An 18,388-nucleotide genomic window follows, 5' to 3' on the forward strand; every position below is an offset into this window, starting at 1 on the left:
AGATAAAAATCAGAGAAACAAGGCGGTATATTTTTTCCTAATCTTTCTTCTTTTTCATTTCATTTACTGAATCAGGGTGGCTCTACAGAGTCCTGGCTGGCCTGGAACTTCCTATGCAGATCAAGCTGGCCTTGAACACACGGCAATCCCCCTGTCTCTATAGTCAGTGCCTGAATTAAAGGCATACAGCACCATGCCCAGCTAAAGATTTACTTTATTTTAAACCCTGTGTGTGTGCACATGTGCACCGAGCACACCAGCATGTGGTGTTCACCTACACTCTAGGCCCCTCCCATCGCATCCTTCCTGGCCACACTTTAAAGAAGAGACAGTTTAATTTTGGGAGCAGGACAGACAGGTTCTGAGGCTGGGAAGGAAGGACAGTTCCTTTGGGTTCCCATTGGCACAAGAATCCCACCAGAAAACCACCAGAGAGCCACAGGTCAGAACTTCCCAGGCCTCCGTCTCCTTGCTGCCTCTTGAGAATCTGAAAGTCAAGAGTCCCCTTTCCCACATCCCACCACCTGGCGTAGTGCTTCACATGGGGACAGAACTCAACAAATGAACGCCCATGGAGTTAAGTTTCCTAAGGAAGCTTGGGTTGGAAATTAAATTCTACTCTCTTGAATTCAGGTCTGCTGATCCCATTCTGCTTCAGGACTGATTCATCCAGACATGGACAACAACCCAGATAGGGTACCAACACCCCAGCCAATCCTACTCAAGTGTAGCTTGGTGAGCCAAGTTCAACTTGGACTTCCTTATGGAAGTGAGACTTAAAGGGGCATGGGCAACCGACAGACAGCTATGCAAGCAGGAAAATGTTCGTCCTGGCAATGAGTAATCCGAAGAGGAGCCTTGAGTTTCCTGGGCCTCCTCCTGAGATGCCCAGGATAAACACAGCTGCTCTGATCTCCAATGGCAATGGTCATGCCCAGAGGACAGCATTTTAGAACAGACTCCTGATCCTGGCATTCTTCAGACATACACACTATGCTGCAGGTCATGCCCTGCAAGTGGCTGTTTTAAAGTCCTTAGTGGGCTCTTAGGAGACTGACCTCACATCCTGGTTTAGATGCGTGCCTGCTGCCCTGGTTTAATCATTAATGGACCTTCCTTTCTCTTCCAGAAGCATCTGGTTTGCACACTAAATGACAGTAAGGGGTCAACAACCTTGTAGCTCTTTGTTGCTGATGTTGTTTTAAGGAGACAGGGCCTCTCTCTCTACCTCCAATTTCCTGGGCTCAGGCCACCACCTCTCAAGCAGCTGGGACTGTGGATGGGCACCCGAAGGCCTGGAGCCAACAGAAACGTTCAGTGAAGAGCCAGACGATAAATATTTTAGGTTCTGCAAGTCATAAAAGTCTGTCACAAAGCAACTCAAAAAGCAGCCAAAGACAGCAAGCAAACAAAGGCGTGGCCATCTTACAGAAAGGCCAATCGTTAACCAAAGCAGCCGCAGGCTGGATGTGCCCTGAGGGCAAAGGTCTTCCAGGCCTAAACTAGAGAGATGACTGGATAGAAGGGGTTGAGGATTTTGGAGGACAGCCCTCAAGGAGAAGTTATTTTGAGAGGAAAAATGGAAAATTCCAGATAATTTAAAACTGTGTAATATACAAATGGTCTTGAAGGTTAAAAAAAAAATCTAGTTAGTAAGAGGTGAACTCTGGGAAAGGCATTATTTTTAAAACACACATCACAGAATTTCAGGGAGAGTCAGAAGTTAAGTATATCTAGGGATGATTTTCTGAGCAGGAGTCTTTGGAAAGGCAGCCCTGGGGACAAAGCAAGAAGACCTCTGAGGAAACCCTTGCACTTTCTGTAAAAGGCGAAAATGAAGAAAACAAAGAGAGATCCAAGCTAGGCAACATGGCTTCTGCCTGCCACCCCAGCTAGGAGTTTGAGGCTGGCAAGATTTTGTTCCCCCAAATTAGGTTAAACCCAAAAGGAGGGTCCAGGACACCACAAGGGAAGCCTGGTGTTGGTCATCAATGAAGAGGAATAAGGCATCCAAGGAAAACCAAACTCTCTACAGAGAATTCAACCTGGGACTGGAACTCAAGGGCTGGAAAACAAGCATCACCTGCAGGCTCCTTTGAGCAGATGAACCCAGGCTAGGAGAGGCTGGGTGGGTAAGGAAGGAAGGCTGTTTCTATTAGTACAGGAGCACTGGCTGACTGACTATCCTGAAGACCTATAGGGCAGTTCCTACGGACTGAGCCTAACACCACCAGTGTCCAGACACATGCTTCCAAAACTCTCCAGCAGAACAGGAACACCCATCTGCTGCCGAAAAAGCAGGAGAGAGAGAGAGAGAGAGAGAGAGAGAGAGAGAGAGAGAGAGAGAGAGTGTGTGTGTGTGTGTGTGTGTGTGTGTGTCCATTCCTCCCTGGTCAGGGGCCCTAAATTCAGAGAAAGGAGAAGAAACTACTTGATTCTTCGCTCTACAGAGGAATCTATAATTAGCAGCAATTGCTCACAAGAACCCTCATGAGGGGGTTATGAAGGGTCAAGTCAGGCTTCAGAGCTCACTGAGCTCCCAAAGAGGAACCTGTTTCTTCCTGGTGTTCTTGACGAACTTAAGACGTTAGCCGATGTCAGTATGGTGTTTGCCACATTTTAATAAACGTTTCAAACGTTCTTCAATATTAGTTACATGTCAGTTAGGGGAAAAAACAGAAACCTCAAGTAAACATCAGTGCTACAGGGCAACTGTGTCTCATCACAGTTCCTTCTCTGAGGACAAGCTTGTTGCTATGTCACACAAACAAAGCTGGCTCTCCAAGTATGCTCAGCACAGGAGGGCTGAGTCCTTTATGCTCCCCGCTGCTGCCGGTGAGCCGTGTCCATCAGACTCCGCTTCTCTTTCCCAGGGCATCTTTGTGTCTCCTGCTAATGGTTCCTTGGGAAGCTACGTTTCTTTCCTCCTCAGTGGAGCCTGTGTGTATATGTCAGTGTATACTGTGGAGCCTGTGTGTATACGTCAGTGTGTAAACGTCTACCTTCATCACCTCAAAACAGGCTGTCTGTGGGCCTTTCCATTTGAAAACTAAGATTCTCCTTCTTTGATTTACATTAAGCTCTTTTCCCCATGAAAAGTATACATTTATATAGAGAGATATATATATACACACATGTATACACACACACATAAGTCGACCATCCCTAATGTAGCCTTCAAACTGTAGCCTTTCCTATCAGGATGCTCAGTGGATAAAGTTGGCACAAACATCCCAGCATCTCCAGTATCTGAATCAATGTGGTCTCCGGTATTCTGGATAAAGGAGACTGAACTGAATGAGTCACTCTCTCCTTAGCTCCTCAGGGATACGAGTGTGGGGATACACAGACAAAACAGGAAACATCCAAGAAACCTGAGCATCCGTCTAAGCACAGAGAGGAAACCTGGACACTCCTGCTCTTCCAATTAACACCAAACAGCTCCCATTCCGAAAGCAGAGGTGGGTTAGTGTGTCACACAGCAGCTCCATCTACTCTGGGTGCTGCACGGCCTGCTGGCTTGGCACCTACTTTGTACTCTGCACTCTCTTGTCTCATCGAGACGCCTTCCCCAGGGCCCCCACCATGTTTCCCAAGGGTCTGGTGTTACGTACTGGGCATCCAATGTAGGCAGAGTTGTGCACGCCTGGGGGTCGCTTGTATGTGCCGTCACTGTCTGTGGTGATGAGTCTGTCCTTCTCCGCATCGGCGGGGCAGCCGTTGACCTGGTGTTTCCGGCGTGGCTTTGGGGAACGTTTCATCCGTGAGCTGATAGGAAAAACAGAAATTATCCTCACAGGGCTGGTCGCTTTACCACAGGAAAAGGCCCAGGGATTCTGACAAAGTAACAGCCAGGGTCTGGGCCCTATGGAGTAACCCAGCTAAACAGAGACAACAAAGCATTCTGTACTCAGGGCATCATTTAGTGACAGAGCCGGTCAAAAAGCAACAGGTCCATCCAAGAGGGGTTGATACCTTACAGATGACCTGAATGGTTGAACAGACCTGAGACTCAGGAGGGACATGAGCAGAGGCTACAAAGTCCCAGCCCAACAGGCTAAGGGACAAAACTGGCTGCAGGTGAATCTGAGGGGGAGGATGAAAGAGCTACCCACTGTAGTCACAGCTCTGTCTGTGTGTCTGGCTGCAGACAGAATGACAGTACGAAGAAGGCCCCACCTCCTCAGGGGTACAGATGTGGACAGAGAATGACAAACTGAATATTTTATTTACATAGGTGTTGTCTGGTCCACAGAGGCCAGAAGAGAGCATTGGATCCCCTGGCACTGGAGTTACAGATGGTCGAGAGTCACCACGGAGGTGCTGGGGATCGAACCTAGGTCCTGTGAAAGAGCAGTTACTGCTCTGAACCCCTGAGCTATTGATCCACCCCCAGTGTTTACAGAAAACACACCTACACGTGGGGCAGGAGCTGGCAGATGGGAAGGTGGAACCAAAGACTGCAGGAGGCGGCGGGAAAACAAACACGGAGACCGGAGACCCGCCACACTACCATGATGATCCAGGTGAGAACGACAAGCAAGGGAGGTTTAAAGTAGGAGGGGCGGGGACATGGAGGTGGGGCCAGGGAAGCTGGCTGTGCAAAGAATAGGTGCGTGCAAGGTTTTATCAGACCGAGGAAGCCACCTGAGATTGATAGTTCAGGAAAGGGGAGACTAGGAATCCCCTTCCTCCCTAGTTTCTTCCTTCCCCAGGATCGAGCACACTTCCTGCATGCCTGCCTATCTCTACAGAAACCTCTTCAACTCACTAACAGACTGTCGCCTGAAGTTGACCAGGGTTTCTGTCCTAGGCTCTAGCCTCCTTCCTGCCCCGTGTCTAGTCTGCCTGTCCACCATGTCCCTAGGGCCCCAGCCAACCTCTTCCTGGGCTCTATGAACACAGAGGGCACACTGGCTGCAGGGTCCAGGATCTTGTCAATCTGCATTTGTGCCCTCCGGTACACTCGGTGCCGCTCCTTGGTGTCACCGGAAGACAGGTCATCCACCACCGGGAACTCGTAGTGGCCTCTGCGTTTGGCACGAAGGCGAATCTTGTTGCGGTGGTGCTCTATCTCCGACTTGTGGCGCAGAGCCGACTGGATCTGAGTGCGGGGGGCGGGGGTGAACAGCAAGGACCATCACTCAGGGTGTTTCCTCAGGTTTCTGGGACCCTTCCTCTGTAAAGCCCTCTTAGAGACGTTCCCTTTCTCCGACTGCGCCCTTGCTCTGTAGGCTTGATGGAGGTGACAAAGAATGACCACTGCCTGCACTGAGTGGGAGAAAGCCAGCCGTGCATTAATGATCACTCGCTTAGGGAAGGCTGACCAAAGCCAGTGCTCCAGGGGCAGCTGAGGCAGCGTGCATGGCTCTGAGGAGGAGCCGTCTCAGGGCTGCTGCCTCAGTGCCTTCAGTTCATCCTGTCAGGATCCATCACTCTCCCCGAGTAGTGGCGCAGTTTAAAAAAGAAAAATCAATTGTGGGTGGTGGGAGGGCTCCAGAGTCCTCGCCACTGGCACAGGAGCTACAAGCAGCTGATGACGCCTGCGAGAGGAAGAGACACCTTTTCTTCAAGGATTCAGCTACTGCTAAGCTGGCCATGTGCGTGTTCAGTGGATGGGCTTATTATGAATAACAACGATGAGAAGACAGCATGGAGTTGGGAGGGAGATAGGTTAGGAAGTCTGGGGAGAGGGGGGGGGATGGATACATTGTATCAAATATGGATACGTGTATCAAATATTCGAAAAATAAATCAAACATTAAAAAATAAAATATAGGGGTGTGTTTGTGCATGTGTGCGGATGTGTATGCATGTGTGCACATGTGTCTGTGTGCATGTGTGTGCGGGGATGGGGGGGTGTCTTACTTGTTTTGTTTGTCGATTCTGAGAGAGGTCTTACAGAGCAGCCAGAGCAGCCCAGGGGTGAGCCTTCTGTCTCAGCCCGCTAGGATCACAAGCCTAAGCGGCACCTAGCCTGTAGGGTTCTGAACCAGGCGCCCTGCAGTGGTGCAGGCTCTTAGCAAGGGTTTGATGCTGGACCTTCCACTCATCTTCTAACACTGACCAGATTAAGACACGAGCTTTTTAACCTTCACTAAAGTCAAATACCTCCTTGTTGATTTTGTTGGTTTCTGCCACTCTGTCAGCCAGGACAGGGTGTGGCACTGGTGGAGCTGGGATAGGCTGCATGGCGATTAGCTGGATCTTACTGGGGACCCGCCGGCTGGCCTCTGAGGTTCGGGAGATCCTGTCCACATGCTCGAAGATGGAGGCCGAGGAATGCTGCTCATTTGTGGAACTGGGCAGCGGGGCGCCTGGAACAGAGGACAGGAACATGAGCAGGAAGGCCCCAGAAAGCATCAGCAGGAGTCACAATCATGCAGCATCCTGACAGCAGCACCCTCGGCCCCAGTCTCTGACCAAAGCAACTAAAATCTCCCTAGTTCACTGCAGATGGTCTGTGTTAAATTATCTCTTTTGCCTTCATTAAAAAACCTACAAACGAGGGTTGGCAAGATGGCTCAGCGGGTAGAGAAGTGCACAGGTCTTATGGCTTGAGTTCAATCCTGGATCTCATGAGGAGGCAGAGAAAACTGACTCTTGTAACCTCCCTACATGTCATGTGTACATCTGTGCATGCACAGACATGCTGCATACACACACACACACACACACACACACACACACACACACACTTAATAAAATTACAAATGCCTCTAGGAGGGATGTGAGAAAGTCATCATGATACTATGTGTCAAAGTCACTCTACTGCTTTTTCTACATGCAGTTAAAAACCTTAGAGAAAAGGGAAGCTCATCTGAGAGGAGAGCTTCCATTGCATGTATCAGGCCCCAGCTTCAGTGTCCAGAGCCACAAAACAAAACATGAAACATTTAAGCTGGGCACGCACCTGCGATCCTAGTCCTTGGAAGGTGAGGACAGGAGGAGCACAAGTTCAAGTCATCTCTAGCTACCTACCAAGTTCTAGGCTAGCCTGGGCTACATGAAAGCTTGTCTGAAAAGGGGGAGCAGGGGGAGGACTGGAGACCGCCTGAAGCTGCTCGGCAAGTCAGTGAGCAATCTTTAGAATTTTCACTGAAAATCTTTACAACAGCTTTGAGCATCCACTTTCCTCCTGGCACTCAGTGGCATGACAACAATTAGCTATGAAAGCATCACTCTAAAGTCTTCCCTCTGCATGAGGCAGGGATTGGTTCCAGGACACTGCAGCTACCAAAGTCCATCAACTGGACTCAATGTCTTCTAAGAGACAGTGCAGTATCTGCCTGCACACAAGACCCAAGCACATGGTGCTGTAAACTCTACATTATTTCTAAATTGTATATGATTGTTGATACAATGTAAATGCTACATTAATGATTACATTAACATTTAAAGATAAGTGACAAGAGAGGTTACACACACATGGAACATATATGCAACTTAATATCTATATTTTATCTATAGTTGTTGGTTGAATACAGGCAGCATGGATATGGAGGGGCTGACTGTACTGGAGGGGGAGGGGGAGGGGGAACAAAAGATAAGGGGACAAGAGCTACACCAGAGGTCATCAAATTTGCTGTGAACACTTCAGGCCTTTCACTCCCTAAAGAAGCTCAAGAAGCATGAGAAGAAAAACTCGCCCTTAAAAGGAATTAGTTCCACTCTAAGGGGACTGAAGAGTTAAAAAGGTCAGGTTTGTGTTACGTGCATTTTACTTCAATACTTTAAGTCATCAGCCCTATAAAGATGAAGAAATGTATACACACAAAAAACAACAGAAAAGCCAGGCACTGTGGTGTGCACCCTTAATCCCAACACTCAGGAAGCGGTGGCAGGTGAATATGTGTAAGTTCAATGCCAGCCTGGTATACATAGTGTGCTCCAGACTGGCTAGGGCTACATAGTGAGACCCCATTTCAAAAAAACAAGAAAGAAATGCAATATAAACCGAGACTGTATCTTATATAATGACTGACTTCTCTGATTTCTCATTGTCAGCAATGAGGAATTTCTCTGGTGATTGTATGTAGAAGAAGCAATCCCAGTAAAATTTAACTTTATAAAGAAAAAGGGGACCTGGAGAGACCGCTCAGTGGGTAACAGCACTGGCTGCTCTTGCAGAGGACTAGGGTTCAATTCCCAGCACCCACAGGGTGGATCGTGAGCAGCTGCAGCTCCAGATCCAGGTGATCTGATGCCCTCTTTTGGCCTCCTGAGTCACCGGGCACACACGTGATGGACTGGCATATATGCAGGCCAAACACTATATACATAATAAGGAAAGGAAGGAAGGAAAGAAGGAAGGGAGGCAGGAAAGCAGGCAGGAAGGAAGGAAGGCAAGAGGGGAAAACGAGCTCAAAAGAGAAGGATAAGAAGATCGAAAAAGCCAGACGCCAAAGAACAACTGGTGCTCTCTCTAGACAGTCAATTGTGGATGCCCAGACACTGTTTTATTTTTTTTTTTTTTTGGTTCTTTTTTTTTTTTTTTTTTCGGAGCTGGGGACCGAACCCAGGGCCTTGCGCTTCCTAGGTAAGCGCTCTACCACTGAGCTAAATCCCCAGCCCCAGACACTGTTTTAAAATAAATGGCCAACAGGAAGAGTGAGAACAGTTAGAAACTGTTTATAATCAAAAGCCAATGATTTGCAACCCCTGGTGGAAGTGGGAAGTGTGTGCGTGTAGCAGGAGTGGGGGATGGGGGGTGAGGGGTAGGGGAGTGGGGTCCTGAATATAAAAGAATACCCAGACCTCAGGAGCTGGCAAAGCCGTAGGGAAGGGTGGCTGATGTTTTATCTAGAGAATGAACACCAGTGCTCTTTAAGTTTCGGGTTTTCTCTTGATTCGAGTTGTGCCTATGTTACTCCAATGAAGAAATGAAGTGTACGCTTCCCGACAAGTGGCCCCTCCCAACAAGATGGTTGACTGATATTCTTGGGCTCTCCTTCTATGCCCTGAGAGAGCTGGGTGACCTGAACTGCAAGCCAGCAGCCAGGCACCCTGCTTAACCAGCGGCAGCTCCTCAAACTGCAGGATTAGAGACTGAAAGGAGATTAACCTTGCCAGCCTAAGAAAGAAAAGTCACAAAGTTGGCCCCTCGGCACACTCTCCCGCAGGGTGGCAGAGCTCTCCTCCAGCCTCTGAGTCTAATGACTCAATAGGGAGCTCCCCCTGTATCATCTGTCATCTGCCTGGATCCCACCTGAACCGCAGCCTGGGAGTGGGAGTCCATCATCCTGTCAGCTGAGGTTGCACAGCTCTGCTAGGTCATTCACGAGCTATGACCTTCAGGGCAAGGGATGCCCAGACCTCAGGCTTCTCTGCCAAGCTACGGGGAAAGGCAGGAAAGTAAAGGAAATCCCCCAGCTCCTGTATTGTCCAGGACCCAGCCCTTCAAGATACCTGGAAAGAGTTTTATAACTGTGCATTAAATTATACTACATATCATGCTATATATTGTACAATTAAAAAATTGCTTCGGCGATAACAGCCAATGGGAGCCTAAGAAATGCACAGAGATAAATGTGTGCCTTAAGGCACGTAAGGATTTTGGATCAAAAAGCCTTTCTCTTTCAAAGTTATTCTTAAAAAGTAATAATATAAATTACACCACACATCCAAGAAATCATTGACTACGATCAATAATATGTCGTCTACTATAAAATAGCCCAGAAGTGACTGCCAAGATGGCTCCGAGGGTAAAGACACTTGCTGCCGATCTTGACCACCTGAGCTTGGGCCCAGAACCCAGTGCACAAAGGAGATTAATGACTTCTGCAACTTGTCCTCTGAGCTCCACTTATGCATCGTAGCCAGTGCACGTGTGTACACATGCATGTACAAACACACACACAGTGAACAAATAAATTTAAATAGTTTCTAAGCACCGTGAGAGACTTTAAGTGTTCTCACATGAAAACACATTGATTGTGATGAGTATCTCATCACTAAATAACGATTTCATCGTTCTAAGGGGTACACAGACGGGGTTGGGGATTTAGCTCAGTGGGGTTGGGGATTTAGCTCAGTGGTAGAGCGCTTGCCTAGCAAGCGCAAGGCCCTGGGTTCGGTCCCCAGCTCCGAAAAATAGAAAAGAAAAAAAAAAGGGGGGTACACAGACATATTTTAATCTATAATAATTAAACATAATGTTGGGAGAGCAGCTGTTGTTCCTGTGGCAGATCCAGGGTCAAGCTCCCAGCATTCACCCGGAGGCTCACCCCTATCTGTAACTAGAACCCCAGTTCCCAGGGATCTGATGTCCTCTTCTGCCCTCCCTGGGCACCAGGGTATGATGTACTCATACATCCAGGCAAAACACTGGGACACATAAGATTTTAAACATCTTAAAAATGTTCTTAAAAATGATGTTGTAGGTATATTTTAAAATAAACAAGTAAAATTTTGAAATTAGAGGAAAACTTAATTTCTGCTGTTTTTTTTTTTTTTTTTTTTTTTTTTTGGTTCTTTTTTTCAGAGCTGGGGACCGAACCCAGGGCCTTGCGCTTCCTAGGTAAGCACTCTACCACTGAGCTAAATCCCCAGCCCAATTTCTGCTGTTTAAGACCCCACAAAGGTGGCATTATACAAAGTAGTGTCACCTGTACCAAATGTTGGAGGAAGGGGACTCCTGAAATGCTGTGATGGGAGACTATTTAAGAAAGAGTTTCATCAGTTACAGACAACCCCCACCACCGCTAACTCTGGTGACCCCCAGCCACCCTGTGAGGCTGAGGTCACTGACCAATCGATGACCCTCGTCTCTGTCACTAAGCACAGCCCAGGTGCTCAGGAAAAACCCCAAGTGAGGACCAACTGTCGGCAGTCACGACTCAGTTTACCGTAGTCTTTCTTGAAGAGGCCTCTGGGAATTGCCTTCGTGAGAAATGGAGAACTAGGCTTAAAGATCTGAATCATTTCAGAAATGAGCCTTCCACATTACCTCACACCTCACCTATGCACCTACTCTGCTTGAGACAATGCGTCCCTTCACCTGGCAAAGACCTTATCAGGAGCCACGATCAACGTCCTATCAGTCCCCAGGAGAAATGTTCCCACCTGGAGCTTGTGGAACTCAAGTGAAGATCTAACCACCTCAGAACCACACTTCAGATAGTCATACTGGCATGAGGGAGACCATCAATGAAGAGAGCGTGGGGGAGGGGCACAGAGCGGCAATGCACACTTGACACGAGCACCCAGGAGGCAGATGCAAGTGGATCTCTGGGAGTGCAAGGCCAAGCAGGCCTCCCAGTGAGGTCCAGGCCACTCAGAGCTACATAGTCAGAGCTATGGATTGAGGGATTGTCTCAGCACCTGCCTCCCTCCAGAAAACATTTGGCAGTCCATCTCTACCAACTAGCTGTACTCCTGAGGACAAGGACTGGGTAGGCAGGGCCATGGGGAGGACCGTACTGCCACCCTAGCCTGGCCACTCTTACTCAAGGGCACACGGCCCCTCTGCTTCTACCTCTCTCCCCACATTCTCTTCAGTGACGGCAGTGGGAACAGATATGGCTCCCTAACTGCAATGATCAAGAGCATAGGACCCTGTTGTTCGATCAGTCACTTCTGTATGTCTCAGAGATGGACGTAAGGGCTGCCTGACAGTCTAGCCAGCAGGGCAGGGAACACAATCAGAACACAATTAGGTTTGAATTTGCCAAAACACAAAGAGCAGCCTTTTATGAGTGTCTGTTGCAAGAGGGAGGACTGAAAATGGCTTGCCAGGAACCTTAAAGCCAGTCACTGGGTGTGGCACGCGCAGTGGTGACAGGGAGCACTGGTCCAAAGAACAAGGTTCCTGGTGGTTCTCAACAACCTCCTCCACTCACGTGATATAATGCAGAAAAAGGATTTGAACAAAAATTTTAAGAAAATAATCCAGGTACTGTAATTCCAGAACTCAAGAGAGGACCACTAGTTTGAGGTCCAGCCTGGGCTGTGTGGAAACCACAGTCGCTGCTCAGCATGTGCAGAGTGCAGAGCCCTGACTTCTCGTTCGTTCTCTCTCTCTCTCTCTCTCTCTCTCTCTCTCTCTCTCTCTCTCTCTCCACACACACACACACACACACACACACACACACACACACACACACACACATTCATAAATGGTATTTAATGAAGCTCTACACAAAAAACTCCAAAATACCTGCGGTAGCCCCAAAGCTGTCTTATGGCGACTTCTAAGAAGGTGTGGGAGCTTTAAAGTGAGTTGGTATTAGCTTTGCAGAACACAGACACAACACATAGATGCTGGCTCCATGAGCACCTTGCTTTCAATTAAGGTGGCAGCCCCTGAGCTCCTGGACTCCCAGGAAGCTCCAACTCCCTGTCCTGCCTCACAGGCAGTGGGCTTTTAGCCCTGATTCTGAAGGCAGGCCAAATGCTGCTTGGGTTTGCTCCCTTCACAGGATACACTGGTGAGCTTCTGTCAGAAGGGGTAGAGGTGGACACAAGGAACAGTGCAAGCTGACTAGGGTGAGCAGTCGGCAGGGACTGAGTAAGGCTTTCTTTCTCAAGTATTTCTTTCCCAGGACTGAAACAAGATTTTAATCCTGCCTGTCTGAAACACAGCACCACCATGATGCTAAGTAAGTTTTAAGATTCGGTGAAACTGGATCCCAAAGAAAAGCTTCTTCGCTTCCTCAAAATTACAAGAGCCCGTGGGGAGGGGTGGCAAGGATGAGTGACAGGCGCATGGGGTGGGGCGGGGCCCTGCAAGGCCCTGGGGGTGAGTGTCAGGGGTACAAGGGTCCCTTGGGCCTTGGGCCAGACTCTCTCCATGTACAGAATGTCATTTGTCTGTGCTGAATTTTCTAACACTGACCTATGTAACCTAACAGAGTAAGGATGGGGCTGGAGATGGCTCCGAGATCAGCCACACTTGCTGATCTTGCAAGGGCTTCAGACTCCAGTTCCCAACACCCACACTGTGGTTCACAATCATCCAAAACTGTAGTTCCAAGAGATCCAACGCCCCCTTCTGACCGCCACGGGCACTGCATGCTCATGGTGTGATTACATACACACTGCAAAACAAAATAAATGTAAAAACAAAAAGCAACAAAACATTTTAAAGTAAACGCAGCTGGGTACGATGGCATATGCCTTCAACTCCAGCAGTAGGCACAGGCGGAGACAACACTGTGAGTGCCAGGCCGGCCCGAGCTACTCTATGCCAAGACCCCAAAGTCTCCAAAACAGTAAGCACAAAACCACCTTTAAATCCCTTATCTCTGAACTGCTGAAACAGGATCCTCAGATAAAAACAAAGCCCCCAGGCAACCCACCAAGAGCAGATTCATTTTAAACAACCTAGTAAGCTGAAGCAGAGCTCCTGGGGACCCAGGCAGGGTGGCTCAGTGGGTAACAGTGTTCACTACCAGGACAGACAACCTGAATTCATTTCCCAGAACCTATGTGTTAGAAGGAAAGAAAAATTCCCACTAGTTAGTAGTTCTCTGACCTTCATGTGCACCATGGCACCTGTGTGCCCATACGCATACACATATAATAAATAAGTAAATATATACACACATACATACATACATATACACATACACACATACATACATACACACATACACATACACAATGTATGTACACATATATACATACATACACACATACACATATACACATACATATATGCACACACATACACACATACACACATACATACACACATACATGCACACACATACACACATACATACATGCATACACATACACACATACATACACATATATACATATGTACGTACATACATACATGAAGTCAAGCTGTCAGCCAGGCATGGTAGAGCATGTCTGTCCCTCACTAGTCAGGAGGTGAAATCAGGAGCATCCAGATTTTTAGGCAGAGCTGGGCTTCGTGAGACTATGTCTCCAAAAACCCAAAACAAAATAAAGTGAAACCATGACACGTTGACATCGCTCCAGGGACTACGGCCAAGGCAGGGAAGGCCTGTGACACAGGCGTCTGTCTGGTTGTTTGGTTGTTTAATTGGTATCAGACCCAAAGCAGTGAGCTCTACAGTGGGAGAGACCTTTGCTTTGTGCCTGCAAAGACGGCTGAGCCATCTGATTACACCCAACCACCTGCTGGGAGAAGGATCTAGAAACACGACTGCACTCGATGGGTATGAACCCGACAGACAGACAACTTCCCAACAGTGACGTCCTGGAACTGCTTCCTAAAAAAATATCGCTGTTTCGACAGGCAGTTTTAGGACTATAGTTTCCATTAAATTCTCCTGCTTGGACACTACATTAGAACGAATATCTACTTTTAAGACACAACTCAATGGGCTGGAGAGATGGCTCAGTGGTTAGGAGCGCTGACTGCTCTTCCAGAGGTCCTGAGTTCAAATCCCAGCAACCACATGGTGACCCATAACCATCAGTAATGGGATCTGATGCCCTCTTCTGGTGTGTCTGAAGACAGCTACAGTGTATTTATATATAATAAATAAATAAATCTTTAAAAAAAAAAAAGACACAGCTCAGTGAACCCCTAGTCTCTACTCCTGTGCCTTTCCTTGAAGCAGACACCAACACAGAGATCAAAAGTGACTGTCAAGGCTGAGAAACTCGGCAGGACTGATGTGTAGTCCATTTTCGTAGATTTTTTTAAAGCTTAGTTTCTAATCCCCAGGCTATAGGACACAGGGAGGACAGACAGTGACACACCGCTCTGTGGAGCTCTGTGGGCCTTGTTCTCAGGGGCGGTAGCCGTCGTCTTCTCTCCCACATCTCTCTCACTGGACTCCTCACTGACAGTGGAGTCAGCATCTGAGGGGGAAACTCTGCAGACAAAAGAGAGATGCAGGCATCAGAAGGGCAGGGAAAGGGGTTAAAATTGTCAGGTTCACTAGGAAGCAGGCTTCCAGGAAAAATCATCCAAAATTAAAGGATCAGACTACAGCCACAGTCCCAAGGACAGACTGGCATTGCTAACTAAATGGCCTATCAGGGTGCTTTACCAAGGCTAGAAAACTGAATGCTGGAAGTCTCCAGAGCTGTTGGGGCCCAAGGCCGAGCGCCTGACCCTAGGTCCCTTCTAGGTAGTGAGTCTAACACAAGTCAGATGCCTACTGTTTGTGTACTGGTCTGCACTTGAAAAGCCCTGGTCCAATCATTGGTACCACAAAAAGACAAACTACTTTCTTTTAAAAATAATATCTCAGCAGATAAAGGTATCTGTCACCAGGCCTGATGGCCTACATGTAGAAGAGAACTGACTCCTAATTATTGTTCCCTGACCTCACATGTACACACGTACACACACACAAAGAATAAAAGGGAGGGGATGGGAAAAGAGGGAGGGAAGAGGGAGAGGGAGAGGGACAAGATTTTTTTAAAAGAAGGAAGCTGGGGTTCTGACCTGCTTTAGCATTAACGGAGCCTGAGAACCCCAGGAGGCCAGGGAAGTTCTGGTTCCACTCCAAGCAACTCCAAACCTTCAGATGATTCCTATACTAACAACACTAAAGCAATGGCCTGGGATGAGATCTGACTCCATGTATTTAAGTTATGGTAACGCAGCACCATGATGTATGTGGCAGGGAACCGTCTTACCCAGTGAGTACCTGCTCTCCAAGACTCCCGAGCTTCAACAGCAACAGGACTTGCCAATACATTCTGGTGTCCTTGAGGGACTCTGAACAGCTGCCCTAAACTGCTTTAAGAATCATGACAAGGGGCTGGAGAGATGGCTCCACAGGTCCGGAGTTCGATTCCCGGCAACCACATGGTGGCTCACAACCATCTATAGTGAGATCTGGTGCCCTCTTCTGGCCTGCAGGTGTACACGCAGGCAGAACACTGTGTACATGATGAATAAATGACAAGATCAAGTCTGTAATTCAACATCAACACTCTTTTCCCCGAGGAAAAGAGTGGAATATGGAAAGCATATTCCAAAATGGAAGCAGAGCAGGATAACTGTATCCTCCTCAAAGACCATTGTGATGATGGGGCTACTGGGGAGAAAGCAATTCTTTGAAAACTTTCACTAACGCGTTAAATCATCATCTTTGCTGATTTGCTGCTTCTGGGCTAGGAAATAATTAAGCCAGGAGCATCTCCCTTCAGAACTTAGTGTCTTCCCTAAGGACCACGCACCAACATCCGTTACATTCTTCAACTAGGCCAGCTCCCGAGGCAGAAGTGACGTCACGGGTTTGAATGTTGAACAGTGAGTGATATGGACAGAGGCTTCTTCACTCCCAGCAGCCAATCAAAAGCCAGAGTTCTATAGGGGCAGCAGACAGAGGGAGACCCGAGAAGCCAAAGCTATGAAGTGAAGCCAACTCACAGGGCCTGATCCTGGCTCTGTCTTCCTCAGGTTAGTTCTAGCTCTTCCCACAGGCAGAGGGCAACAAGTGCCTCCCTGGCAGTTTGGGAAATTAATGCACAGTTCTCCACAAGCTCTGGACAGGAGGAACGGGAAGCAGACTGCGAATGGACAAGGAGGGTGGGTGAGCGCCTGTGCTGTGCTAACAAAGGCCACCGCACAGCAAGCTGGAAAAAGGCAAAGCAAAAAGGAGGACTTGCTGAAGAGCCCCTGCAGGAGGATCTGTGTGGAAGTCGGAGGACAACTTGTAGGAATCAGTTCTCTCCTGCCACCATGTGGGTTCCAGGGATCGAATGCAGGTCATCACACTTGGCAGCAAGCACCTTTACCTGCTGAGCCATCTTGCTGGCCCATACCGTTCACTTTTCATTCATTCTTTCTTGTATTACCTTCGCAAAGCTTAGGACATTCACCTCAGAAAATTAAACTTCTAGCCGTCTGATTCATAATCAAATCTGGGGGCAGCCTACCAGAAATAAGCATGTGGTGGGAAAATGTCACACAGCCTGGGCCACAGAGGACAGTCTGGAAAGCTCAATACTAACCTCCCTCTGTGTCGGAGGTTCTTGGAAGGCATCTTTGACTTTGGGCTCGGCACGTCTCCATTCTCAGAGGGTGTGGTGTGGTCCTTCACGGGTCCTGGCAGTGGTGCTGGCTCATGAATAATCAGTATGTCGTCTTTATTGTGCTGACCCAGATGCTGCTTAGCGAAATCGAAGCCTTTCACGCTGGGGATCTGCAGCTAAAACACACATGGTGGTTAACATGAGGTCTGAGGGCAGCAAGGGACCAAGGCTGGCCGGAGGAGCATGACTTCTGGACCCAAGACTGCCAGCAGAGCCACCAACCCCACTCAACAACCATCTCTGTAACAGATCGGACGCCGGGTTCTGTCTGGACTTAGAATTCATCACAGATGCTTATGAAAGATTAAACAAGAACAGGAGGATTAAATAGCAAGACCACAATGCAGAACCATTCCAGCAGGTCACCTGCTCCATTGTCACAGACCTGTGACGTGAGACGTGCTTTGTGGGGAAAGAGGAGCTTTATCCAGGCCTTGGAAACGGGAAAGGCTTCCCAGACTTCACTGTAGATCATTGTGAGGAGACGAACGGAGATGACAGGGGACGGGAAGAGATTACGGTCGCTGTGCTAATGGGACAGAATGCAGTGGGGGACAGAGAGAGAGGCCAGACTGCACACAGAGCATTCGAAATGGCAGCTTTTAAAGTTGTCTGCTGGACACCCTGGATATCCAGCCCTCTATTTCTAAGGAGGCAGATTTCTAGAATCTAAGCAGACAAACATGGGGACCCAGTGAAACCATGTGCATAAAATCAGAACGGGCTGCCCCAATACTAGCAGGGCGTGAGGGTGAGGGGTGGGGAAAGGGTATCCATGGAAGGGAGAAGCCCAGCAGACAGAAGAAACCAAAGGAGAACAGGTAATGACCTGGAAGCCTGATCCATGACAGGGAGGTGACATTGAGGGTGTGTCTTAAGGAGCAAAGGAGATAAAGAGGCAGATTTCCCTCTCAACAGGGTTAGTTTGAAAGACGGGACAATAGCTTAGGAGATGTTCGGTCTGAGAGGTGAGGCCAGCAGCTGCCTGTCCAGTGATACGCAGGCATGAACGTAGAGTCTTTGTTAAGAGAACACCTAATGGGTTGGTACTGGGGAAAAGAAAAGGAAGCATGAAAGAAAACAGGAGACTTCAAAGAGACAGACCAATCGGAAAGCTCAGCATTCCAGCAACCAAAGGAAGAACGCATTTCTAGAAAGGCCCACAGCACAAACGTCTTGAGAAACAGCCTGTGCTCGCTGCTAGACACAGGCATTCCCTCTGGGGACACCAGTACAGCCGATACCACATCCAAGGCACAGACCTTGGGATCTGTGCCTCCTCTAGGCTTTGGGTCTTAACAGTTTCCTTAAATCCAGCCTGCACAGTACAGGAAAATGGAAATGCATTTAAGAAGCAGCTCTGAGGTGCTGATGGCTGGGTGGTGAAGAGTACCGG

The 18,388-nt window shown here is 48.3% G+C and overlaps 1 protein-coding gene and 1 pseudogene across 5 annotated transcripts in view; both read right to left on the minus strand.

Moving 5' to 3' along the window:
• The window catches only part of Hmgb1-ps18 (high-mobility group box 1, pseudogene 18), a 600,236-nt pseudogene that overhangs the window by 364,792 nt on the left and 217,056 nt on the right, over window positions 1-18,388 (minus strand).
• The window catches only part of Kiaa1549 (KIAA1549 homolog), a 127,669-nt gene that overhangs the window by 15,998 nt on the left and 93,283 nt on the right, over window positions 1-18,388 (minus strand). For all 5 annotated transcript variants that reach the window (XM_063286936.1, XM_063286933.1, XM_063286934.1 and 2 more), the window contains exons 11-15: window positions 16,912-17,108; window positions 14,701-14,816; window positions 6,112-6,317; window positions 4,881-5,104; window positions 3,615-3,768 (exon numbers count right to left, since the gene is read on the minus strand). In XM_063286936.1, the coding sequence (XP_063143006.1) occupies window positions 3,615-3,768; window positions 4,881-5,104; window positions 6,112-6,317; window positions 14,701-14,816; window positions 16,912-17,108 (897 nt within the window). The remainder of the gene's footprint in view (window positions 1-3,614; window positions 3,769-4,880; window positions 5,105-6,111; window positions 6,318-14,700; window positions 14,817-16,911; window positions 17,109-18,388) is intronic.

Source organism: Rattus norvegicus, chromosome 4 (genome assembly GCF_036323735.1).
Source record: "Rattus norvegicus strain BN/NHsdMcwi chromosome 4, GRCr8, whole genome shotgun sequence".
NCBI lineage: Eukaryota > Metazoa > Chordata > Mammalia > Rodentia > Muridae > Rattus > Rattus norvegicus.